This window comes from Numenius arquata, chromosome 1 (assembly GCF_964106895.1).
Source record: "Numenius arquata chromosome 1, bNumArq3.hap1.1, whole genome shotgun sequence".
NCBI lineage: Eukaryota > Metazoa > Chordata > Aves > Charadriiformes > Scolopacidae > Numenius > Numenius arquata.
Genome location: NC_133576.1, coordinates 61931282 through 61957805, shown reverse-complemented (window position 1 = coordinate 61957805; position 26524 = coordinate 61931282). Strand labels below are relative to the sequence as shown.

General features: G+C 41.4%; 1 protein-coding gene across 1 annotated transcript in view; it reads right to left on the bottom strand.

Annotated features, from left to right (window-relative positions):
• The window catches only part of ANOS1 (anosmin 1), a 141937-nt gene extending 115639 nt beyond the window's left edge, over nt 1-26298 (bottom strand). Inside the window, exon 1 of the mRNA XM_074152572.1 lies at nt 25949-26298. Within this exon, the coding sequence (XP_074008673.1) occupies nt 25949-26146 (198 nt within the window). The 5' untranslated portion in view covers nt 26147-26298. The remainder of the gene's footprint in view (nt 1-25948) is intronic.
• Nucleotides 26299-26524: the final 226 nt, after the last annotated feature.

Genomic DNA, 26524 nt, shown 5'->3' with positions numbered 1-26524 from the left:
ATTGGAGGTCATCTGGTCCAATCCTCTTGCTCAAGCAAGGACACCTACAGCCACTTTCCTAGGACCAGGCTTTTGAATATCTCCAAGGATGGAGACTCTACAACATCTCTGGGCAACCTGTGACAGTGCTCAGTCACACTCACAGTAAAAAAAGTGTTTCCTGATGTTCAGAGGGAGCCTCCCAAGTTTCAGTTTGTGCCCATTGCTCGTCTGGTCACTGGGCACCACTAAAAAGAGCCTGGCTCTGTCCTCTTTGCACCCTCCCTTCAGGTATTTATATACACTTAGATCTTCCCTCAGCCTTCTCTTCTGTAGGCTAAACAGTCTCAGCTCTCTCAGCCTTCCTTCATAGGAGAGATGCTCCAGTCCCTTCAGCATCTTCATGGCCCTTTACAGGACTCTCTCCAGTACGTCCTTGTCTCTCTTGTACTGAGGATCCCCAGAACTGAACACAGTAGTACAGCTGTAGCCTCACCAGTGGTAAGGACAGGGAAAGGATCACCTCCCTTGATCTGCTGGCAATACTTTGCCCAGTGTAAGCCAGGATACCATTATCCGTCTTTGCTGCAAGAGAACATTGCTGGCTCATGTACAACTTGGTGACCACCAGAAGCCCAGGACCTTATCTGCAAAGCTGCTTTCCAGCTGGGTGGCCCCCAGCACACATTTGTGTATGGGGTTGTTCCTCCCCAGATGCAGGACTTTGCACTTCCCCTTGCTGAACTTCATGAAGTTCCTGACAGCCCATTTCTCCAGCCTGTTAAGGTCCCTCTGGATGGCAGCATGACCCTCTGGAACACTCCTATGAGTTTTGTGTCATGAGCAAACTTGATGAGGGTACATTCTGTCCCATCAATCAGAACATTAATGAAGATATTAAACAGGCCTGGACCCAGTATTGACCCCAGGGGCAGACTGCTAGTCACTGGCTTCCAACTAGACTTTGCGCTGCTGATCACCACCCTGTGGGCCTGGCCATTCATCTAGTTTTCAGTCCACCTCGCTGTCTGCTCATCGAGCCTGTACATTGAACACCGTGTCTGTAAGAATGTTAACATGAGACTTCATCAAAGGCCTTACTATAGTCAAATTGGCCAAGCAAGTCTTTCCCTTGATGAAGCGATGCTGACTACTACTGATTATTTTCTTGACCTTAATTTGCCTGTAAATGGTTTTATGAATTAGCCTCTCCATCAGATCCCCAGGGATTGAGGTGGGGCTGACCCATCAGAGCCCACTGACTTAAGTCATGTCCAGTTTGCCTACACATTCCCTGACCTGATCCTCATCAAACAAAGCTACATCTTCCTTGCTCCAGCCCTTCCCCCCTGGTCTCTGGGACCTGCCATTCCTGAAGGCTGATCTTGCTAGTAAAATCTGAGGCAAAGAAGGCATTCAGTACTTCAGCGTTTTCCATGTCCAATGCAATCAGGTCCCCCGTGTCTTTGAGCAATGATTTTCCCCAGTCTTCCTTTTGTCTCCCATGTATTTCTAGAACCCCTGCTTGTTGTCCTTGATGTCCTTGCCCAGATTCACTTCCATTTGGGCTTTAGCTTCCCTAACTTCATCCCTGGATGCTCAGACAATATTTCTGTATTCCTTCCAGTTTACCAGTCCTTGCTTCCACACTCTGTAGGCTTCCTTTTTTTGTTTGAGTATTTCTAGGAGCTCCTTGTTCATCCACATAAGCCTCCTGGCATTTTTGCCTTAGTTCCAATTCATTGCTCTTGAGCTTGGAGGAGGCGATCCTTGAATATTAATCAGCTTTCTTGGGTCCCCAACCCCTCCAAGGCCTTATCCCACGGGACTCTTCCAAGCAGATCTTTGAAGAAGCCAAAGTCTGGTCTCCTGAAATAGTTCCAAAAATTTTCCCACCTGTCACAGGAGCTTGGCCCCAACACAAAAACAAAAATAGAAAAAAGAACCAGAATCCCTTTTTTTCAAGATGCTGTACACCAAAAGGACCAGAAAGAACAGCAAGTAAAAGGACAGAAACAAGATGGATTTTGATGCACGTGTTCCCATCAGACAGTTTGTGGAAACTAAAGCCTTCATGCAGCAAAGAACATAAATCTGCTCTTAACCTAAACACAAGTTATTCTAACAATATCAACAGCTAAGCGCACTCATTTATGCACTGACGGACCAACAGAATTGAAAAAAAAGCATAGATCTACTCCAAGAGCTGCAGGAGAAAAATTTTTGGTTGGATCAGTCATTTGAGCGCATGTCCTTTCTGTTCTTAAAGAGATGAGCACAGCTCACTAAGGTGATTCCATAAAAATACCAATGCTGAGTCACTTCCAAGGACAATTCAGAATTACTTTCCAAATTTTCCTTAAGCATCTGTTAGCAGGAAAGACAAAAAGATGGAGGACAGGGTAATTGGGCTACAAACTTGGGTGTTTCAGCCATGCAAGATAAATCACTGCCTTTTTAATTTTAAGCATGAAGCATATTTTGAATCTGATACAATGCAAAGACAAATCAGTAACACAGATTTGGATCACACTGGGAAGTTTAGGAACTGAAACTAAAGCACTGAACTTGCATGCTACTCTTGTACCTTAAGATCCGAACTAATGCAAATTATACTTAAGCTTTCACCTCAACTTTGAATGTGAATTTCAGAAACTTTTTAATATGCCTTTTTTTTTATATGAGCTGTAATGATAAAAATTTCTATTCCTGCATTACCTAAGGAACTCTGGGGATGATAAATGTAAAGACATATCCACTCCTTTCCACTTGTAAGCTTATTTAGGAGCAATTTAAAAATTTAGTTCATACAATTTAATTTCAATATTTCAATATTTCATGAATGTTTATTTTGTCTTATCTTCCTAGAAGTTTACAATGCAATCATTATTTGATTTTATAATACCATTTTTATCTGCTGTTACTGCAGAATTTAACCAAAACTAATATTTGCTAGCGTAAGAATAGCTAGCTATGAGCAATATGTCAGGTCCAACCCCTTCAAAAAGAGAGACACATAAATATAAGAAATAAAACTTTAGAACAGCCATAAATAACATGCTAGTGGGAATACTTTAGTATTACCCTTAATGCTGTATGAGGATTTATTATTTCCATTTACAGATCTAGCCAGCAGTAATGTTAAAACAATATTTTATGTGCTACTTTCAATTTATCCCCCCTTTCTTCTTCATATAAAATGTGACAGAGGTAGCTGATTGCAATAACAGATTAGAAGCAGCTCGGCTGCTTTGTTTCAGTTGTGCTGCTGCTTTCCACTGAACTAGAAAAAGCAGTCCCGCTTTTAAATTGTATCAGTTACTTGAGACAATAGTGCCATAAATGTCCAGATGTGTGGCTTTCCTACTTCATAATTTTAATGTCTACAAATGTTTTTATTTTTCTACTGAAAACTATTACCACTTGAATTAAAAAGTATGTTTAGCAAAACATAACAGTATTGTTTAGCAACTTCGACTTCATATGAACTAACAAGATGTGAATGATCTTTCATTGTACCAGGTGAAAGAGCAAATTTTACAGGCTTCCTTTGAACAATAGGGTAACAGAAAAAGTAGGAATGCTAAACGAACACTCTCCTCCTCCACTCTCCATCTTAGCAAACGGTTAATCTAAATTACACAAATGTCCAGCTGTGATTTTTTTCTGCTTTTAATCCAGTGTACCTGGCTGAAAGTGTAATTTCAAACCATGAGAAATTTGCGTTGTATCTGTAGCATTTCACATGTTCCCAGATTACATCCTCAGTTCCCTCACGTCTCTTTCTCTTCAAACCCAATCCTGATCTGACATGCCAATGAGAGTTTTGAGTTCGTCTTTAGTGGTGGCTTAACTCAGCTGTGCAGAAATGGCCTCGAGGAAGGAAGGAAATACCACTGTTTCTGCCCATCTATAAGCCATCCACCGGCGTACCTTCAGGGCAACCTTAAAGTATTTTAATCTGTATACTGAAGAGAAGAAATCACGCTCAATGGGGCAAACTCCGAATATTCTGTCTGCCCAGCACCAACACATCATATGAAACATGTCAGGCAGACAAGACTAAAACAGTCTCTAACATCACATCATAGATGGAGACAACAGGAACTCACAACAGGGACCACCTGAGCCCCACAAACTTTCACACTCTGACAGAAAAGAAGCTGTAGACAAATAGAAGCAGACCGTTAAAGACCCGTACTGTTTGACATGTATAAGTTAAAAGTTTACAAAACCAAAGACAGGAGAAAACAAAGGAAAAAAAAAAAGGAAAAAGAAAAAAAAATTCAGACAAATATTACAAGATTTATCATTCAAATTGTTCATGAAAATACAAGCCACAAGTATTTTCAATGAAACTGATAAATTGGCATCTCTAATCAGTCTTACTAGGCTTCATTTCAGCAAGTATATGTGCACGCTTGCTTTCCTTTGGTAAACCACAAATGTCCTTGGGCCTAAACAGTTAAGATAGAAACATCTGTGTTCTGTGCCATCTTATGCCTTGAAAAAAGACAAGTTGTGCAGCATCTCTTGTAAGAAAAAACGCATGTAGAGAGGCAATGAAGAATCAATCTTCATCTATCTACAGTGTGCCCCAGGGAAAAAAATTAATAACCTTCACAAGCAAGTAAAAACTGGCCTTTCATCGGAGCAATGGCAAAAAAAAAAAAAAAAAAATTCCTTCATTTGTATCTCTATCCATAATTATGTTAGGAGATACAACCCTTCTTTTGAAATGCCAGAGATCAGCTGTGAAAAATGAACTAGCCATTTAATCTGCTATGAAAATACCTGTACACCTATTACCAGTTTTGGAAGTCTTTTCTCCCCTGCCCAATCTTCAATTCACTTTTGAGTGAAACCGCTACCTCTCAGAAGTGGCCTCTCCTAACGACCTCAGTGATTCTTTCAAAATGACAAAAAAGCATAGAAATAAGCCCTTCAAATAACAGTACCCACTGATGTGAAAAAGAGCATTTGAGTAGACAAATCAATAGCTGCTGCCATGATGAATTTGAAGAGACAGGTTCTCAACATTTTCCTTAACCTTTCAAAAATCTCAACAGCATGAAATTATACGTGATGGTAAAATATAATTTATACTGTGCCTGACATACATTTCCTGACTGCATGCTCACTAAGATGCAAATTAATATAGGGACTTATCTATGGCAGTGCTGTGTGTCCCCAGGCCCAACTCTAAAGTGTGGAATTAAGGCGCAGAATGGAATCAACAAATTCAAGCTAGGCTTTCCAGTTCCTAAATACCAAAGCACACCTAGGAATGAATTTCAGAAAAGCCTGTATATTTAATGGGGAGAGATACCAAACCCAGCAGACAGGAAATGCAAAAAAAAAAAAAAAAAAATATTTCTCAAAGCCTTTCTCTTGAGAGTAAACACAAACTTGTAGCAGATGCATGGACAGGGGAACCACAGTCCCACCTCCCTTGGGCTCTGGTATTTAGTTATCCTTTTGCATATCAATAACTGACACACATTTATCCTTGAAAATACAGCAGAAAAATGAAAAGCTGTTTTATACAACAGATGGCACCAGAAGTCTTTCACTAGAGCAAATTTAAGCCCTTACACACTTTGAAACGACTCTTAGTACAGGCTAGAGTGAAGACTGAAACCTGGCCAACAAAACTGAACCACTCTGTAGAAATAACAGGAGCTATATAGACTCAGAGACAGTGAATAAGTAAGGTCACAAAGCCCAATTACAAGGTCCACCTCTGGGAAATAAGACTGTTCCTTCAAGGTCAATTTATGCAAATATATTTTTAGTGTCTTCACTTCTACTTGCTCGTCCGATATATGGCAAGTTTGAAGACCATCCACTAGAGAAGCAATGGATAGAGGAGGATCAGAGCTGGCTGCAGTACTCCATGTGGGGCTTCACCAGAGCAGAGTGGAGGGGCAGAATCACCTCCTTCGACCTGCTGGCCACGCTTCTTTTGATGCGGCCTAGGATACGGTTGGCCTTCTCGGCTGCGAGCACATACTCTCGGCTCATGTTCAGCTTTTCATCCACGAGTACCCCCAAGCACTTCTCTGTAGTGCTGCTCTCAATCCCCTCATCCTCCTGCTTGTATTGATACTGGGGATTGCCCCAACCCATCTATAGGTCCTTGCACTTGGCCTTGTTGAACCTCATTATGTTCACGCGAGCCCACTTCTTCAGCTGGTCCAGGTCCCGCTGGATGGCATCCCATCCCTCAGACATGTAGAACAGTATAGCATAGCATAGTGTAGCCTCTTGGAGAGACCATGGCCTGCGATGGCATCACCCTTGGCCCCAGCTCCCCATCCCCTGGGAGCCGTTGCTGAGCCTGACAGAAGGAGACTGTGTTTTGGGGTCTATAATAACATCTTCATTTTTCCCTGACGTATAAGAAATGTCTTTAGAGTTTGCTCTAGTTAAAAGTACAAAACAAAATTTCAACAACAAAACCAAATAAAGATCACCCAAAACAGGCAAAAAAACAAAACATGTAAAGTCTACCAAAACAAACAAACAAAAAATCTCTGAATAGGACTCTAACATGAGAAAAGGTAGAACAGTATTTAGTGGATATTAGTCACATTGTTTAATATATTACCATCAGACACTTGGATAACTTTGTGATGAGTTTTTTATAAAACCTTACATAGAAATACAGCATTAAGCTTAACTGTGTACATATATTTCCTCTGTCATCTTACAAGTACATACAACTCTTTTTATAACAAAAATTAACTGAGCAACAGTATTTTGAAAAGGTAGTAAAAGAGGAACACATTTTCGAACATACATTTGGAGTTCTTCTGTTACTGTAACTAGCCACTGTGATCCCTCACAGCTAAACCAAATGTACATCCTCCTTAGCAGAAGCCGTTTCTATACCACAGATGTTTAAACTGCAGGAAAAGTAAATGTTGGTTACTGGTTAACCCAAAGTAATTAAGTTAAAGAGGTGACTGAATGCAAGAAATAGTTATAAAACTGATCAGCCTAACAATTTATTCTGGTGATTTAACTGCAGTTTGTAAATATAAACCAAAATTAAATTATCGTGGGTAACAGCTTGACTAACACTGCAGTCTAATTTTAAACATCTGGACATAACACCAGAAAATGGATATCACAATTTTTAGAAAGTCTTATTCATGTTTTCTTTTGGAATTACACTAATGCTGCCATCACCTGTAATGTACTAACTCCTGTCACAATGGAGTCCTCCTGTAGACAAGGTGGGTCCTCCTGTAGAAGAATGGCTACAAATAGAACTTTATTGTCCTAAACCTTGTAATGATATTCCCTAAACAGTTTGTGCAAAGTCACCTTCAACCTTGGTTTCTATTATAGACTGTTTTCATTAAAGTTTACACTGAAATATTTAAAGCCACAACTTTACATGCACCAAAATTAGAACACAGAAAAAACATTAAGATCAGAGTAATTACAAAAGAAAATAAGTAAAATCAGCAACCATCACCTAAACGGTGAGAAACAACAGTACTTGTTCTCTGGCTGTCATCATTAGTAGGTTCCTAGAAAGACAGCCGTCAAAATCCAAAGGTCATTACCAGTGAAACAGTAAGAGATAAGTAGTTTTTAAAATACAGACTATGTATTGCTTGGATCAAATTTTCATCCAAGTATGGAACACCTTCTCCCTTTTTACAGCAGTGTCCTCTCAAATACATAGAAAAAATACTAGATAAACACAAGCTGTAAAAACAAATGAGCCACAAGAATCCTTGTTTCTCCACCTCACTTGTGAGTTATGACTGCCTTCTTGTGGTTTCACAGACTTCACTCTTACCACTTCTAAGTCTGCTCTCAACTGAGGTCCTATTCTACTTAGCAGAAGTTTCTATCAATCTGTAAAAGAATCCAGACAAAATAAACTTCACTTCATTAAGCAATAGGAGGAATTAAATACACTGACACTAACTTGAAGATATTAAAATTAAATGTGGAATCTTACACTAAGGCACATACTTTGGGCCAAATCCTGCATACATTTCTTGGGGTTAAGTAATCCAGTTGAAGCAAATGGAAACTAATCTAATAGCATTAATGTGAGAAGCAAAAGATGGATTGTTGACTATTTGTTTGTAGGCCTTATTTCAAAACCCTCACACTTCCAAAAATCTAATGTGCCTTTTTTGTCATGTCATAAATTAGATTTGCTATACAAGTGAAATAATGAGACAATGAAAACTATACACCAGCTCAAGTATGTGACAGAAATGTAGCCCATTGGGAAATTAACACTGAAAAGAAAAAAATACATTTTTAGAATGTAATGTTTACTTATGCAAAATACAATATAAATGTAGGCATACATGACCTACTTTAGTGCACTGAAACAACATGACTAATTTACCAAAAAACAGTAATATTCCAGGTTTCAGAAATGCATGCATGCTGCTTTTAATGCTGATTTGCCTTTATAACTGAAAATTATAGTCCTTATTACTATTCTGTATAATTATAAGATTATTGGTTAGTTGGGTGGTTCCCAAGAGCATGTGATGTGGTACATTTACCACAGGATGGATTCACTTGTACTTGCCTGCACTGCCTATCAGCTGATCATTCCAGAATCAGCTGCAAACACCCCAGAGTGTCTCCACACTAGGAAGTTGTGTGAACCACAGGAACACATCTGTTGAGTAAAACAACTGGTGTTGATGGACTTGATGACCGCACTACACATATGCTAACTCCCCCTTTCCCTTCAACTAGTTCTAGTCCGGTCCGATGGACACACACACAATGCTCATTAGTCACTTAAGCACATTAGGTCCCCCTGGATCATCTCTTCTGGTTATGTTCATCCAGAAGAAATCCACTGCGTGAACTCTCAGACTGGTCCATGATGTGAAATACAAGATGATCATGATGCTAGGGAGACTTACTTCAAAAGCAAATTCTGATCCACATTAAAACACTAATGTTTAAATGTACCTCAGACACTTCTAACATCTCCCACAAACACACAAGAGGAGTATTTCAGTGCTTCCTGCTAGACTAGATTTTCCTCAGAAGCCACACAACCACACACCACCCCACCCACAAAGAGACACAAACCAACAATCTCAGGCACTAGAGCATGCCCTGAAGTGCCATGTCTACACGTTTCTTAAATACCTCCAGGGATGGTGACTCCACCGCCTCCCTGGGCAGGCTGTTCCAGTGCCTGACCACTCTCTCAGTAAAGTAATTCTTCCTAATATCTAATCTAAACCTCCCCTGCCACAATTTCAGACCATTTCCTCTGGTCCGTTTCCTGACCTCCTGGTCAGGGCAGTTCCTTTCTGGACTTGCAAAATGCTTAGGGTTCTGGTGTCTCATGTCCTTAAGAAACAAAACATTAAAAAAAAACAAAACAAAAACCCACAAAATTTTTTAGATCTAAAACGCCCATTATAAATAGCCTAACTATAAACTATATGAGCATGGGATACTCCATGCAGGTTGCATTGTCATGGAGTCATTTCTTATTACGAAACTGTTAAACGCATTGTACTAGATACTGGCCATGTGATGTTTTACTGTATTTTCTCTTATTCTGTTCCAATATGCATGGGAGGGACATCATTATTTCCTACACTTGTGTCTTTGGCAAGAGAATGTGTACACACCTGCTCTTAAAACTTAACAGCTCTTCAGTACTCATGTTATTGACTCAATATCAGGCACCATCAAATTTTATGCTCACACTCTTGTACTTAATATACCAATTATTTCCAATATAATTGCATGAAATTCACATGATAAATTTCAGGAATGTACTTCCCTTCCTTTTGGCATGTGTTACTAGTCTACAAGGTACTAAATATTTCAAGCAGTAGTAGCAGCCATATCCACCACAAGCTGATGAATACTTATATTTTCATTTCCCTTTAAAAGAAAAACAAACAAACAAATTAATAAATTCCATGCAGTACCTTTCTCAACAGAAAATATTTGTGCCAAATATCCCTATCTTATTCCAATTGTCTTGATACATTACTATAAAATTTCTCCTCTTTGATCTGTGAAAGGCAACAAGCTCAATAAACATCATTGCTAATATAAATACTTTGTTTCACTATCCCACCTTCTTTTAATAGTGTAAAAGCATGTAGAAAAGTGTAAACCCAGCAGTAAAAACCAGCACAAATAATGATCCTACAGATGAAATATGCAGTCGAAAATTTTACTACAATTATACATTGGTAGTTCCACAGACCCATTCATATTTATAAATAGCTTTCTATACAAAAATTCTATTTTATAAGAATTATTGAAGTACATAGCAAAGCTTTCAAAAGCAACAAGCGTCAAAATTAACACAGTCCTTGTAGCTTTAACAGTTGTTTAAAACAGTGTTTGGGGGATTTTTTTCCTTTTTCCATAGAAGACCTAGATCAGTGAGTGAAGTACACCTCACCAGAGCTGAGACTTCCTAAAATGTTTGCAAAAGGATTCTGTGGTCATTCAGGAATTAAAGAACTGTCCAAATTAAAATGACTCTTGGACTCATAAACAGGACAGCCTATCTTCAATCTGAACAAAAAAAACCCACAATATTGTTAACATACATTCCAAAAGCACTAATTCAAAAAAACATATGTCAGCCACATAAAAAAAAAAGCTTTCACCACAACAGTTAAAGCAGCATTTCAGGAAGAAGTCTTATTTCCCAGGCATATTTTAATTGCTACAGTCTTTCCATACATCTGCCTTCATTGTAGATGCTACAGAAGGACAGACAAGATGTAATGGGTAGAGTTTAATTAGCCCACAGCTTTACTGTCACATGTCTAAAGCACAAGCCAACAACAAATCACACTGTGCAAGTTAACACTCTACTCTCCATTGCTCCTACTGTTTGGCCCTCGGCCTGTCTCTTCCCAACCAGCTCTCACTTCCGCAGAAAGCCAACACACAGAACTGCCACGTTAAGCCAATAATAAAGACTGATGGATGTCAGTTGCGTACTGGTCAGATACCACATATCATATCACATAATTAATGTCCTCCTAATTGTATCATGTAACAAAGAGGAAGTCATGACCCCCTTTCTCCTGACCAGTTCAGTGCTGCTCTCTTTCCCCAGCTCCCAGACCTGTAAACCCTGTTCCTATTTTTCTGCAGACCACATTTTTATTCCTATCCTATTTTAAGGAACTGCAACAGCTCCCAGAACAGCAAAGGCTGCAGTGACAATGTTGTGTTGACAATGGATGAAAAACAGGCATCAAGTGAAGGAGCACGTAGAAGGGTGGGCAAGTCCTTCACTTTCCACTTGAAATTTAACATGCCTGCTAACCTGATCCTAGTTGGGTTCCTTTGGCCCTGTAACGCCAATAGTATATTCCCGAGAGAAGAGCCAGCCTTTTAATCCAGGTTACAATAGATACCATCTATTTCTTCCAGTTCTCTTAGGAGCTTTTTCCAGTTTGTTAAGAACTGTATGCCACAAGAAACATATATTATATGGGAGAATTGCTGCAGTCCAGTCCTGGACCACCCTGCAACCAACCTAAGACTGTGAAAGGACAGATGAGAGAGAAAGGAAATCAACATGAAATTCTATTATTTGAGAAAGATAATAAAAATACCTATACAGTTCAAGCTACAGGGATACTAACTGGATCTTTCTACAGCAACAATCTTCACTGGAAGATTTACATTGCCTCATCATATTGTCATAAAACTTTCCACAAACATAAAAGCCTTTCATGTGCCAGCTTTCTAGAATACAGTCTGATAACTAGTTAATGAAGACATACTGTAAAAAGAAAATAAATCTCTCCAAGGCAGGACTGAAGCATTTGTCATTAACGTGTCTGGTTACCAGAGAGATAGCTGTTATGCAGGGCAATAATTTCCTGACAGGTCCATTATGTTTCAGACCTTTCTGGCATCAGGTGAAAGAGTTAAAAATTAAGACAAGTTAGTTTGCATTTAAGTTATTTAAAGGCTTGTAACATGAGAGGTGTCAAAGCTCAGCCTAGGTCCCTACCCAAACCAGAGTATCTTAAAGTTTTCAGTTAATGTAAACAATTGGATATGGAATTTTCACAGAGTTTCACTGCAAGGATCACACCGGTTCTAAAGCCTAGCATTTTCCTTTATATCTTTGATCTAAATTAACAGCCACAAAAGCAAAACATTATAATATATAGCCTTATGCTCATAAAATGTTGACAATTCAGGTTAATACCAGTTGTCAACATCTTTTATTATAAGCAGGCTTTTTATATTAAAATTTTGTTTCTCTTTCTTAAATAATCTATTTTTGCAGAACTGACAAATATTTTAGTTGTTCCATCTTTGGAAAGTCTAAGATACTGGTGGCATGCTCCATGAATTCTATCCCAATGATAATGTTTCATTCCATTTTACCAGCCTTCTCACCTGTGTAAAGCAATTAAGAAAGACAGTGAAGTGAAATGGGTTGTGGTACTACAAATATGTTGATAATATTCAAGTTTCTTTTTCATTGGACTGAGGAGCTCTGCTTGATTTGCTTTCTCAGTGGGAAGGTCATGGATGAGAACAACTTGACTGAGGCTCGATCTATACCAGATGGATCTACTAGGTATGAGTAAGCATCTTAGGGGCATGAAAATTTGACATCTGCTCCTTTTATTAAGAGGATAACCCATGTTTGCTGATGAAACTTACAGGGATGCTTTGGAATCCCTGAGGGCACCTGGATACATACAATAACAATCAGTAACTGGGCAATAGCTATTTTAAAAAAAAAATATATATATTTATTCACTGTCTTTAGTGGTACTCAGCTCTGGTTACATCAGAAATTGCTTTTACCTTCCCTTAACATCTGAAGGAATCTCTTCTAAAAATATCTTAATTTGAAGCCAAGGTACATTGCATCTGGAAAATAACTGGCAATTCAGTTTTACTTTGTCCTCATGGCATAGTATCATTTATTACCACTCTGAATTTTAAAGGATGATGTCAAGATGTGGTAAGATGGTATTTAACAAATTCAAGTTAGTTGCCTTTAAACAGCATACTGGGAACTTTTTTGGTTTTATCTATAAATTCTTAACAGATATTTCCAGTACATTTGCACTGGCCTATGCTTATTCTCACTGAAACCGCTGGAGACATTACTATCAACTGTAGGGATATGACTCAGGCCAGCAGTGAAAGCTTCTGTATTAAACTACTAATCATATAAATGGAAAAACTGGTAAGTATCAGTCAGAAGGCTGAAAGATCTCCAGCTAGAGAAAAAAACATGAGCTTACACTACATTAATGTGTAAAGCTTTTTATCTTTAAGAGTACCTGTGAGTCATACTTCCTATCCCAAAACAAAGGTAGCCAGTATATTCTTTAGGAAACTCTAAATGTTCATTCTTTTCTGCAATTTGGAAAGTGGCTGAGGTTTGGTTTAACTTTCAAGATGAGACCACACTGCTGCTCTTTTTTTTCTACTTAAGAAAAGGAAGGTTTTGAACACCAGAAGGAGGCTTGAAATAATTCTTATTCGCTGTTAAACATTTAATTGCCACTGAAATTATAGCTTTGGTGCTTTCCGCTGCTCAAATGTCCTGTGATTAAACAAAATCTTTTACAAAATGAGCTATATGCTGCATGTGTGGTGTCAAATGCCTTCCTACTCCACTTGGTCAATGAGGATCCATTCAATAGAAAATGCATGAAATTTATCAAAAGCCTACTGTCTTTCACACTGTTTAGTCCACTTTATAACTCAAAGAAAATCCAACAATAAGCTGCTAACTGAAAAAATCTACATCTTCTTTCCTTATTTATTCTGACAAACATGTCCCATAGCTGCTAGTAAGTACTATATGAAAAGCGACACACACCTCATTAATGGGATGATTTTTACCTCTTTGTGTCAGTTTGTCTAACCCCAAATGTTCCTTCCACCTACTGCACCTTCCAGACCGACCAACACTTGGCTAATTCATGATCTCTCAGTTCATAGCTGCATCGAAAGAAATCTCGAAACAGAAGAAAGCCTCAAGCTCTCCTAGTTCCAGTTCCCTTATCAAAGTTGCTAGATACAAATCAAACGTCAACGTATTATCTTTGTGACTAAGAATAATGGGGGCAGATTATAATGTAATTCATTATTGTCTAGCTGTAGTTACACAAGTAAAGTAGCGTGATTTCATTGTTTTCAAAGTAGCTATATACCATAATCTAATTAAAAAAAAAAAAACCCCACAGTTGAATTAGTTTCTATGTAGGAACAAATATTCTGAAAAAAAATATTGACTAACAGTCACTGTATTAGGACATGTTGTTACTATTATTGTTATCTCCCCTTCCTCAGCTTTCAACTATTTGCCACCTCACATATCAGTTCATCCATGTACTAAATTCCAACAAAACACAGTCTTACAGAAAGTGGAGTTAAGAAATAAATTTATGGTGTCTAGGTCCAAAAACGCCCTGAGGCCTGACTGGAATGTTCCAGCAGTACAAAGAAATCATTAAGAGTTAAAAAACAGTATCAATTAACTATAAATGAGGTATAGGCCCAGAATTATGGCCTAAATCATAAGATGAGATGAAAAATCATGTTCCTGTATGTAAACCATGACTACTTGTGTTCTTTTTTCTTTTTTCCATATAAGTTAATGTGAAGAAAGCTCCCACAAAGAGTAATTCATAAAAAAAGAAAAACAGAACTATGCTTAAAAGAAAAACAGAACTATGCTTAAAAATTCTTAAAAGAATGGCAAGGAAGGTTGAACTATGTTTGCATTGGATTAAATGAGCACATTATTCTCACCCAATCTTCACCATCAACCTCAATCACTAACCCTCTGGACAGAAAACATTTGGAAGTCCTGAAGGAATCTTATTATTTCCCTCAAATTATCCTATTACAGGATCCACGGCAACTGGATTGCAACCTTCACAGGCAGAAAAAACATAAAGTCCTCACTACCTTGGAAACGTTTGCAGTTTGAGTCGCAACGACTTGAGAAATTACAGTGGCAGCAGTTCACCCAACTTCTAACTTGAAAGATAACATCTGTGTAGTAGACTGGGCTCCTGGGGAGACCACTTCACTTTCTCTACTGTATGGGAATAAAACATATGTACAGCTCTTCTCTCATCACATGATCAAGCTTTACTACATATGTGCAATACAGTAAATCCAGCACTTCCGAAAATGCAAAGTACATGCATAAGATCCAAAACTTTTCCTGAAGAACTGGAATTACTATGAAATCACAGTATTGATTCAAGAGAGCAGGCTGCCACCACCAGAACATATTTCTGGTTAAAAACTCCCCAGAGACTAAGTTCACAACGTTTGGAGAGTAGAAATTGTTCAGAAAGCCAAAGTAGCCTGTTCCTTTGTCCCTGTTTTCTCACAGTCCATCAATGTGGTTAAAGTCTTTAGGAAAGACTGAAATGAGGAGCAAGATTCTCCCACCAGGACACACTCAGCCCATAACTGCCTCCAGACCCCCGAGTTACTTTCAGGAAAGAAATGAATGAAAACAAGCTAAAAAGAAGTCAGCTACAGGTCAGCAGCATTACCTGAACAGGCTGCACACTTGAGCACCCCTGCTCTAGAACAAACAATGTTTATTTTTCTGCATTGGTATGTGTGACACAACCACAAATTATTTAGAACTTTGTGGTGAATTTTCTTGGAGGTTTTACCTGTAACTGGACTTTCCAATGAAGACAAAAGGATTTTCAAACCACATTTTTATTAAACTACAAAGAAGATTAACCTTTTTAAAACAGGTAAAATTCCATGCAGCTGAGAAAAAAAAAAAAAAAAATATTTACAAGCAACCCTTCCTCCACCCATTGTGTCTATTCTCTGTTTCCAAACTCAGTTTCAATGAATTATGTCACAGTAAAATCTACAGTCGCCTCTACTCCTTGACATTTTTTCTTCCCAGCATTGTCCTCCCTGGCACATGCTTGCTGGAGGTCACTTATCTCCAGCTTTCTCCCTTCTTAGACTCTCTGTCTCTTCTTTTGCTTCTCCTGCAAGTTCTGGAGCCATGCCTTCCTCCGGAGTATCAGCTGCTACCAGGGGAGTCACTCCCCTTGCAAGTTTGAGTCAAGTGACTTGTTTTAAAAGAATGTGATGTAACATATAAACCAAGAAAATCAAAGCAAAACATGCAGTGTCCATAATGGCATAATAAGACATGGGGGGCTATTTTGCTGAAAGATGCATGTATTTTCCTATATTATGTTTTCCATACATGAATATTTTTACATAATTTTGATGTTTTACCTCTTTGACAGTCTAGAGAGACATTGGTGAAAATATGGTTCACAGGAGTCAGAAGAAATTTGATATAAACTTTGGGCAGAGTTATTCCCCAAATCTGGAAAGATTTTATATTCTTTTTGGTGGATGAAAATGAACGTGTGGTTCTTTTTAACCAGAGATGAAAGGAACAGTACTCCACTTTCAAGTTTAAAGGGTCCACTTACCTTTCAACACCCCCAGTTCTCCACCTTCCTGTCCTGTGATCTCTTGGACATTAAAAAACTAAAAAAGGGATACAACTAGAGTTGGGATACCAAGTTCACAGCACTCTTCTTCTTTGTTGAAAAAGGCTGCATGGACCCAGTGTTCATACATGGACCTGATCCAGCTGAAATCAACAGAAGGCTTTTCATGGACTTCAAAGGTTTTTGAAATATAAGGCCTTATAAAGCTCAGCTGTGGGAAAGGTCAAAAAATGAAGATACTTGGTGTAAACTCCTAGGCAAGTGTTTTTTTGGTGCAAGATTTACATTTGCTAGGCACTGACTATTTAATATCACTATGAATGTGTCTTTCTTCTATCATATTTCTTCTGAACTTGCGTCACAACAACCCCATGCAACGCTACAGGCTTGGGGAAGAGTGGCTGGAAAGTTGCCTAGCACAAAAGGACCTGTGGATGCTGGTCAACAGCTGGATGAATATGAGCCAGCAGTGTGCCCACGTGGCCAAGAAGGCCAACAGCATCCTGCCTTGTATCAGAAATAACGTGGCCTGGAGGACAGGGGAAGTGATTGTCTCCCTACACTATACCTATATACTGGTGAGGCCGCACCTTGAGTACTGTGTTCAGTTTTGGGTCCCTCACTACAAGAAAGACATTGAGGTGCTGGAGTGTGTTCAAAGAAGAGCAATGAAGCTGGCAAAGGGTCTAGAGCACAAGTCTTACGAGGAGCAGCTGAGGGAACTGGGGTTGTTTAGCCTGGAGAAAAGGAGGCTGAGGGGAGACCTTATCACTCTCTACAACTACCTGAAAGGAGGTTGTAGAGAAGCGGGGATTGGTCTCTTCTCCCAAGTCATAGGCAATAGGATAAGAGGAAATGGTCTCAAGTTGTGCCAGGGGAGGTTTAGCTTGGATATTAGGAAAAATTTCTTCACTGAAAGGGTTGTCAGCACTGGAACAGGCTGCCCAGGGAAGTAGTTGAGTCGCCACCCCTGGAGGTATTTAAGACGGTGTAGATGTGGTACTTAGGGATGTGGTGTAGTGGTGGACTTGAAAGTGCTAGGTTAACAGTTGGTCTCAATATTCTTAAAGGTCTTTTCCAACCTAAACAATTCTATGATTCTATATTCCTAATAGTCATTACTAATATTTTAAATCTTTAAAAATATGGATGATAAATAACAGTACTTTCTTTTTCTATTTACAGAAGTTGGATATGTAATCAAATCCAGACAATCACAGAAAGCAAAAATTCACACAGAATAGCCAATGGAGATGTAGACCAGCTTGTGAATAATAATCTCCATTTGTAGACACACATAAATTCAGCACTCACTCTTAAGAGGCTTGCCCTTTGCAAAATGACAAATGTTCAGCATCTGGGCAATCAGTCTGGTTTTCAAGCTGTCTCAGAAATGTACTGGGGTTGTTTTTCTCCCTTATAGGACGCTTACTAAACCAACACATTTAAATACAGTTCAGAACACAGAGACAACCCATATGCAGACAATGAACAGTGTTTTAATAATAATTTTAATATGAACGCTACCTAGCTTATACCCTTTCACTCTGTGGTAAGTGGATATATGTTTGAATGGAAAAGGGATTTACATTTTAGAACCCCTAGTGATTTTCTTTCTAAAGTTTTCCAATGCTTTTCAAAAGCAACATCTCTTCCTCCTCCCTGACACACCCCTGTGACATTAAAACTATGCTTTGCCCATATTTTCTATACATAAAACATCTGCCTCAAAACTTGTTAGCAACATTCCTATTGTTTTTATTGCATTTGGTATCAGGGACATTTACCAAATTAAAGCAATTTTAATTTCATCAACAAGAACAAGATAAAGAATTTTACTTTCTAATATGTAAGCATCCACAAGTAAAATGCAAGAGCAGTATCTTGGCAACTCTTATTGTTCAATACAATTGTTCACCATTCACTTACGTTTTCATACAGCTCATTTAATTTGTATTTGAAACTTACACTTGAGGCACAGCCAAACAGGCACGGCTTGAGAAAGCAATGGTCAAGGTCAAAGTCCCAAATCTGAGAAATCAAAACTGCTAGAAAACAATGACCAGGCTCTGTAACCCTTGCACTCACATCAACTATGCAAGCCTTCATTGATGCCAAAGAGATTTGAGTTTGGTCATAAGAAAGTGAATGTTATCTCCAACCAAAATCAGGAGGTTCATACCAGACCTGGATACAACTCGAAAGACTAACTGTGGCTAAATTTCATGGTATCTGTGGCTCAATTCCACAATACCGTGAATAATGCAGGTTTTTTCACTAGATGCAACCATCGTTATTCAAAATGAGCCTTTCACCTTCAAAGTTTTTTTACATAAGATCACGTTAGAAGATCTGCACACCTCTTGCTCACAACAGCAGATCTCGATAAGAGTACACCAATTGCCTGAATAATTATCCAGATCATATGCCATATGAACAATAAAAACAGAAGAATGATTGGGAACTTTAACAAATTCTGAGAAAATCATAAAGTAATGACAACTGTTTAAATTTGTCTGTGGAAAGAAATTAACAGCAGTGTGCTTTATGAGACATATGAAAGTCAGAATTATTTAACACAAGGACTATTTCTGGAAAGGAGATGAGTACTGAAATGGCAACACAAGCAGATGGCACACATTTCCTACATAGTAACATGTAGAAAAGATCTAAGCAAACTCAGTGCCTAGGCAGCCTATGCACTGGAACTGTAACATTCCAGAAATAACACACTATACGTCTACTACATCTCATTACAAAAGTAGTACATATCATTTCAAAAGACTTCATGAAAAGTAATTTATGGTTTTGGAATTATTCAAGACAGTTACAATAAATGGTTTCTTCATGAGCTCCATCTTCTCTACAGCAGAGCACAGAGGCACATGCACCCTAGGCTTTTCAGGCTGACCTACCGCTTTCGCATCTGGAATTGATTGCAGATTTTTGCAGGTGCAGTCACTTTGGAGTTACAAGCAATTTGGAGGCAGATGTGCTGGCATGTGTAGACAACTAACTGCCTGACTTTTAGGTAAAATCTGGTATTGGGTATCTAGAGGTAATCACTCGCACACTATTTGCTTGCAGATATAAAATCTGAGAACCTTCTATTATTTATTTAGAAGAATTGCCCGTTTTCCCTCAAAAACTTCAGTTGTCCTGACAGGTAAAAGTCCATCTATAACAGTGAAAAGAACCTCCTTATACCATACTTACTAGTCATTCAACATACCAAACTTTTACGGCCTTATTGTTCCCTCTTACAGCTATTAAATATTATGCAACATATAGACCTATTAACAGAACATTTTTCCATCCTTTCAAAAACAATTCTGAGTGAGCCTTAGCTGATCTAACCTACTACTAATTCCTAATTACTAATTTTTAGTACGTTACTATTAGATTTATACTAAATCACACTTATGAGGGGAAATCTCTCAATAATTTCCTTTCATATATCACGGAACTGGCTTATCATTTGAGGGATGTTTACACTGTGTCAAAAGGTTCAACTGGAACTCATCCACTGTCCAGATAAGTTAGCGTAGGTATGAATACAGAACACCCATGTGACCAAGCTCCTCCACACTGTTGCTGGTACATTTTTAAACAGTACCCATCTGAACAAGCTTAAAGCAGTATCTCAGGAGCCTATTCAAGCAGCAATCACAAATCTGGACCATACTGTATGTACATATCCCAATATACCTGGATTTCCCCCTTCAGAATAAAGACATGAATTTGCTAAGATTCAATTTACTATTGAACACTACCCAAATACACACATACACACCAAAAAAATCAAACCAAAAAACCACAGTGAGATGTACCAATATCTAAAAATATGGGACAAAAGCAAATCTGGTTGGATTTAGTTTCAAGCATTTGGTTTTAACACATTGACAACTATAAGTTATAAATAAATGGTCATATGTAAACTAATGTAGGAAAATATAAATAGTGAACATGAATTTAGAAGTGAGTAACAATATTTAGCACACATTGTATCTGCAAAATGTAACTACTCCTGTTCTCTGTTTTCGTCACTCCTCCACATTTGGAGTGCTGGGTCCAGTGCTGAGAGACATGGACTTAGCCGAGCAAGTCCAGCAAAGGGCTACTAAGATTAAGGAATTCTATTGTCTCTCACACGAGAAGAGGCTGAGAGAACTGGGATTATTTATTGTGAATGGAAAAGGCTCAGATAGTTCTCATCAATGTTGATAAATATCTGATGGGAGGGAGTAAAGAAGATGGAGCCAGGCTCTTCTCAGTGATGCCCTTTAACAGGACGAGAAGCAATGGGCAAAAATCAAAACACACGAAATTCCATCTGAACATAAGAAATCACAGTGAGGGTGGTTGAACACTAGAACAGGTTACCAAGAGATGCTGTCCAGCCTCAACTACTCTGTGGCCCTGTGAGCATGCGGCTGTGGCCTCTCTCTATCCCTGTGACTCCATACAACAAACACAGCCAGTCAGTCTAGCTGGTAACTACCCCCAGAGCTCCTGCTGCTGCCATTCTTCCATCCTCTAGCATGTTCTACCACCCTCTCTTCTGACCCAGTAAACAAGACTGACACCTCCTCTACCTCAGCTAACTCATCAAGTTTCACATACTAAGCAGGAAGATAATAGGTCTGTAACAGATGGCAACTGAGATAAAAGATCCATGAGTTCACCAAGTAAACACTGCTCTCCATAACATGTTTTTGCTGTACCTTTAGCCTATATGCTTACACTGTTGTCTCTTATTCACATAGAAAATTTTTAATCATGCTTGCTGAACGTGGCTCAGATGGCTGGCAGCAAAGAATAAAATCCAAACCATGTTGTCACTCAACTTGAAAACTGAACACTAAAGGTCACTGCCAAGTGTGCTCCCCCAAAATGGAAGGAGTTCATCCACAACCAATGCCACAGATGCGAAAGGCTACACCCATAGACATGCAAGGAAATTAGTCTCATTCCACTAAAACAGGTAGGTTATACAGAAAAGTTAGCTAGCTAAACTAATCTAAGTATTCAAGCCTCTTTTCCAGCTAGCTATACGAGGTCCCTATTTATATCCATACCCTTTTCAGGAATACAAAAACTTGTGCAGTAACTGTGACCTCATCTTCATGACGGTTTTACCTACTGTACAACGTTACTATAAAACCAGATTCACAAATAAACTTTGGATATATCAAATTAGAATTCCTAACTTTCTCCTGTACATCATCTAAACCACTAGGAAGGGAACTGCCTTAGTGAGAAAATGTTGAGGGAGAGAATGTATCCAAAGACATCCCTCTTCTTTGCAAGCTCGGTCCTTAAAACAGCATGCCTTCTTCCACAGAGGATTCACAGTCTTGATGCTTCTTGTGGAGCCAGGCACCTTAGCCCTTCCTTTCATTCTAAGCTAGAGGAAAAACTGCCCTTCCCATCTTATAAGGGAAGCTTACTAACACACGGGCATGCTCTTTCAAACAGCAGTCAAATGGGTATAGCACTGATTATGATACAGGACTCTCAGGTTCAAATCTACGTCTTCTCCACTGTAGACAGGCCACTTGACTGTCATGCTCTTGGTTGAGAGGAAGAACCTCTCACTGAATTTCACTGAATTTTTAGAGTTGGAAGGGACCATAGAGATCATCTAGTCCAACTCCCCTGCTGAAGCAGGATTGCCCAGAGCATGTTAGAGCATGTTACTCAGGACTGCATCCAGGCGGGTCTTGAAAATCTCCAAAGAAGGGGACTCCACAATCTCCCTGGGCTCACCATCCACCCCTGTTCAGGTGATTTACAGAGAATTTTGCCAGAAACAAAGCACAGCAGTGGGAACTATACTTGTCAATGCAATCACCCAAGAGCATGAATGGATTCCAGTGAATGCTCCAATTACTCTCTCATACATGTTAGGCAACAGTCATTGAAAACCTCACCCCAGCTAAACGTGGTGAGTATGCTGAACATTAGGCTAGAGATGCGTTCTCTCTGCCCTACTCTTTCTGGTCATAGGTCAATGAACGCTTCATTCAGTGCTGTCTGGTGGCCCAAGTTCAACAGTTGCGATAAAAATGTTTTCTCTCATCTGCAAAAGTCCAAAGCAAGATAGAGCTCAATGCTGCACACACTCCAGGAAGACCAAAGACCAGATTTAAATGTTGGAGTCCCTTCATTCATAGATTGAACATCATTCTCTGCTGTGGATAAGTATATAATTAATATGCTGTTTTATAAAAGAAGAAACCACTATGACCCATTCTGCTTACATTTTCTGTTTGTTTGCTTTTTTAAGAAAGGACTTTGTGCCAGCATGTTTTGTGTGAAACTTCTTGGTCTGTAGATAGGTCATAGGTAGATACAAAACATGCATATTTCATTGGCCTCTAAGATCTACATGGTGCAATATCCCTCATATCAATCCCAAATGTCCTTTAGTGTAATCTCTACGTATAATTCCCCAACACTCCCAAAACTGGAAAACTTCTGGCCATGGGAATTTTATAGCAAAAAACAGGCATCTGTGCCTGTTCAACAGGCATTCTGTAGATCACAGGCTGCTGATTTAGGTGACTAATACTTCTTCTAGCCCACATCAATAGCCTGCACAAAAAAAAAAAAATTAAATTCTTTGACCTATGCATCGGTTAAAACAATTTCCTACTGACAATGCACCTTTAAAATAGGCTTAGAACTGCTTCCCAAAAGTAAATTATGAAATAGGTTTTTAAAAAGAAAAAAAACCCAAATCTCTTGACCCTTTCACAAATAAGGATGGGTGAAATGGGTGAAAATGGGTGAAAATTCTCTGTGGAGGAAAATGAATTAAAATCTCTTGTGAATATCTTTGAAAAATACCAGTTGGCATTCAAACAAGGGAGCCAGCAGGTACAGAATTAATCCTGATTTCCTGTTCATACTGCTTGGTTCCCATTCCCTCTAAAAGGTTGTTAGTGATGTGGCTTTGGTACCATGAACTATGTGAAATGAACTCCCTCTGAAGTGTTCAGGAGGCACTACGCTGTTAGTGCTTTCCATGACACAAGCAGCTGCTATCTCCCCAACCCTCACCACTGAGCCTGTATCTAAAGCAGGGCTGGGAAATGAGTGTGTCAGTCTTCTTTCAATTCTTGTCCTAACTGGGAGACACAAGAGTTCCTTCCTGCTCTAGCTGGGATGAGCGAGTGTTTAGTTCCCTTCAAAGGTTGAATCAGATTACAAGATAAGTGGGCATCTCTGAAGTGAAAAGAACTCCAGAAATTGTTACCAGTTAAGATGAAAGGATGAAAGGGGGGGAGAGGGAGGGAGGAGTGTTTAGGAGGAGGGAGAAGAGAGAGGGATGAAAGGAGAACCATATCCTTTAGCCCTCATGGAATAATATGGCCCAGACCTGCATGTCCTACTGTCCGCTGTGTATTATCAGTCTCCTGTGAGAACATGGGATGCTCGCTGCACTCTCAAACTCTCCCCCTCTCCTTCATTAAAAGACAATGGAAAGCTTAACTTCTATAAACGAGAGCACTTTATCTTCCAAACATTACAGTCGTTTCCTCTCTAGCAGAAGTTTAATCCCTGGTAATTTAGATAAATTACTGTGCACTTTAGCAGGTTGGGGTTAAAACTTCGAGATTTTCAACTGATTACTAAAAAACAGCCAGTTATCAAGTCCTAACTGAGTAATTTGCAGCTTATTGCACCCTGGCTAATTAAAATGTAATCACTATTGTTTGGCAATGTGTATTCTGTCAGCAGTTTTACATCGGACAAGAAATCTTGCCAAGAAAACACAAAAAAAGCCTTTCACCAGGAATTGGCTTGATCTAAACTGCCTCTTTAGCCACTGAAACTGTAAAACAAATAAATTACAACCGTCTGACAACGCAATAAAAAAATACTAATCCCTCTCCAAGATAATGAACTATTTTAACGGGTACCCTCCTTTCCCGTTAAGCCATCCCGTGAAGCGGAGACCGCATTGACAGCGAGCACTCCGCCGCCCCCGGCCCCAGCGGAGCTGCGGGAGAAGCCTGGCGCGGGGCCGGCTGGGGCAACCCTTTCCCCACCGCCCTGGGGCGCATCCCCGGTCTCTTTAGCCCAAATCCGGTTACAGGCATCGAACACCTCCCGCTGCCGTTGAAACGAACACGCTAAGCTTTCCTTTCACACTGACTTCTTCTTTTTCAAACCGGGTTATACTTAAATATCTCTCATACCAGCCTTCTGTGCCAACACCTTAGCCCTGGACCCTGCCTTACCCAAAACATCTGCCCCAGCGGTTCCAGTGTCAGACTGCCCCGGAAGGCACAGGGAAAGCGAGCAGTGCACTCCCCGCCCCGGTCCCCTGCGCGCTTGCAGAGACCGTGCCATCCCGAAAGGTGGAGGCGGTTCCCTTCCCACCGGGCTGGCGAGCCCTTTCTAAAGGGTCTTGGGGGCTAGGGACGGAGAAGGGCTGGCAATTCAGGAGGGTTTCCACCGTTTGAATGGAGTCGATTCGGTTTAATGCTTTCACAACGTAGAGCAGGTGGGGAAGGGAGAAAGGAAAGGTGCGTGTATAACTGGAAGACGGCAAAGGACGGGCAGGTGCCCGCTGGTGTTACACCACCTCCCGCATTGCTTCCAGCGCAGTCGCCTTCGGGGCTCACTCTTCCTCATTTCATTTTATACCCCGGGGGTCTGCCGCCACTTTAACCCCATTAACCCCCATTTCACCCCCATTTCCCCACTCCCATTAGCCAGAGATGTACCCTTCTGATTCAGAAAAAAACCCAAACGTGTTACTCCCACCCTCACCTTCCAGCAGGTCGGAACCAAGCATTACACTTTCCCGATCATCGCTCTTAAAAAATAAGCTCAAACTTTCCCACCAGGCTGGAGACGCGAACCACCCGCGGGCGGCGGGGCGCGACAGCTCGCCTGCACCTCGGGCAGGCGGAGCCGCCGTGGGATCGCCCCAGCGCCGCTCGCCAGCACAAGCGCACCCCCGGCCCGGGAGCACAGTGTCGCGGCCACCCCGCCCGCTTCACGGCCCCGGACATCACCGGAGGCAGCGCCGAGCACCTGCGAGGAGAGAGGGCAAAGCGGTGCCCCCGCCGCAGGCTCAGCCCCGCCGCCCAGCCGGCCGGCGAGCAGCTGACAAGCGTGTGGCGGGGCGCGGCGTGCCGGCAGCCCCACGATCCGCCGTCTCCTCCCGGCGACCAGCCACGGGGGGAGCCCGGCCGGCACCGACACGCACCGGCGGGTCTCGGCGCCACCGCGGGGCCGTGCCCACCTGCCTGCCGCCTCCAGGTGCCGGCGGCGGCACCCGCAATTTCCCCGCCATCCCTCGGGGAAACAGCCCCCCAAGTTTGCCAAGAGGCGCTCCGGCCGCGGCCGCCCTTTCCGCCCACACCCCGCGCCCGCCGCGCCGGTGCCGAGGGACAGCCGCCCGCCGGGCGGGCAGGGCGGCGGCGACGGGGCGCCCCTGCGCGGCGCCATGCCTCTACCTGGAAATGCTTGAAGAAGGCGGAGATGCGGGTGATCTGGAGGCTCAGGCACCTGGAGGTGCATCTGGCGGTGGAGAAAGCCTCGTCCTGCCTGCGAGCAGCGGCGGCGGCGCCAGCCCCTGGCCCGGCGGGGCTGCCGCAGGCGGCCGTTACCCAGAGGAGCAGGGCGAGGGACGCCGCGGGCGCCCTCCGCACCATCGCTCCGCGGGAGAGGAGGGCAGAGGGGCGGCCGGGCGCTGCGGGGGGGGCGGCAGGCGCCGGGCTGAGCTCCCGCTCGGCGGGCTGGTGCCGGGCTGCGCTGGGGGCAGACACCTCCGCGCCGCAGAAACTACACAAGAAAGTTCAATCATTCAACTCTCCTCGCCCCCCGCCCGCCCCGGCCCACAGCCCTCCCCCGCCCGGCAGCGGGCGGGCCGAGGCTGACAGCGGCCGCCCCATTGGCTGCGCCGAGCGCCAGTGGCGGGGCGGGCGGGCCGTGCGGCCTCGGGCAGGTCTGCCCGGCGGGGCCTCCGCTGGGCAGCCGGGATCCCGGCAGCACCTCCGCCACCTGCGGGGCACCGGGCAGCGGCCGGCGCA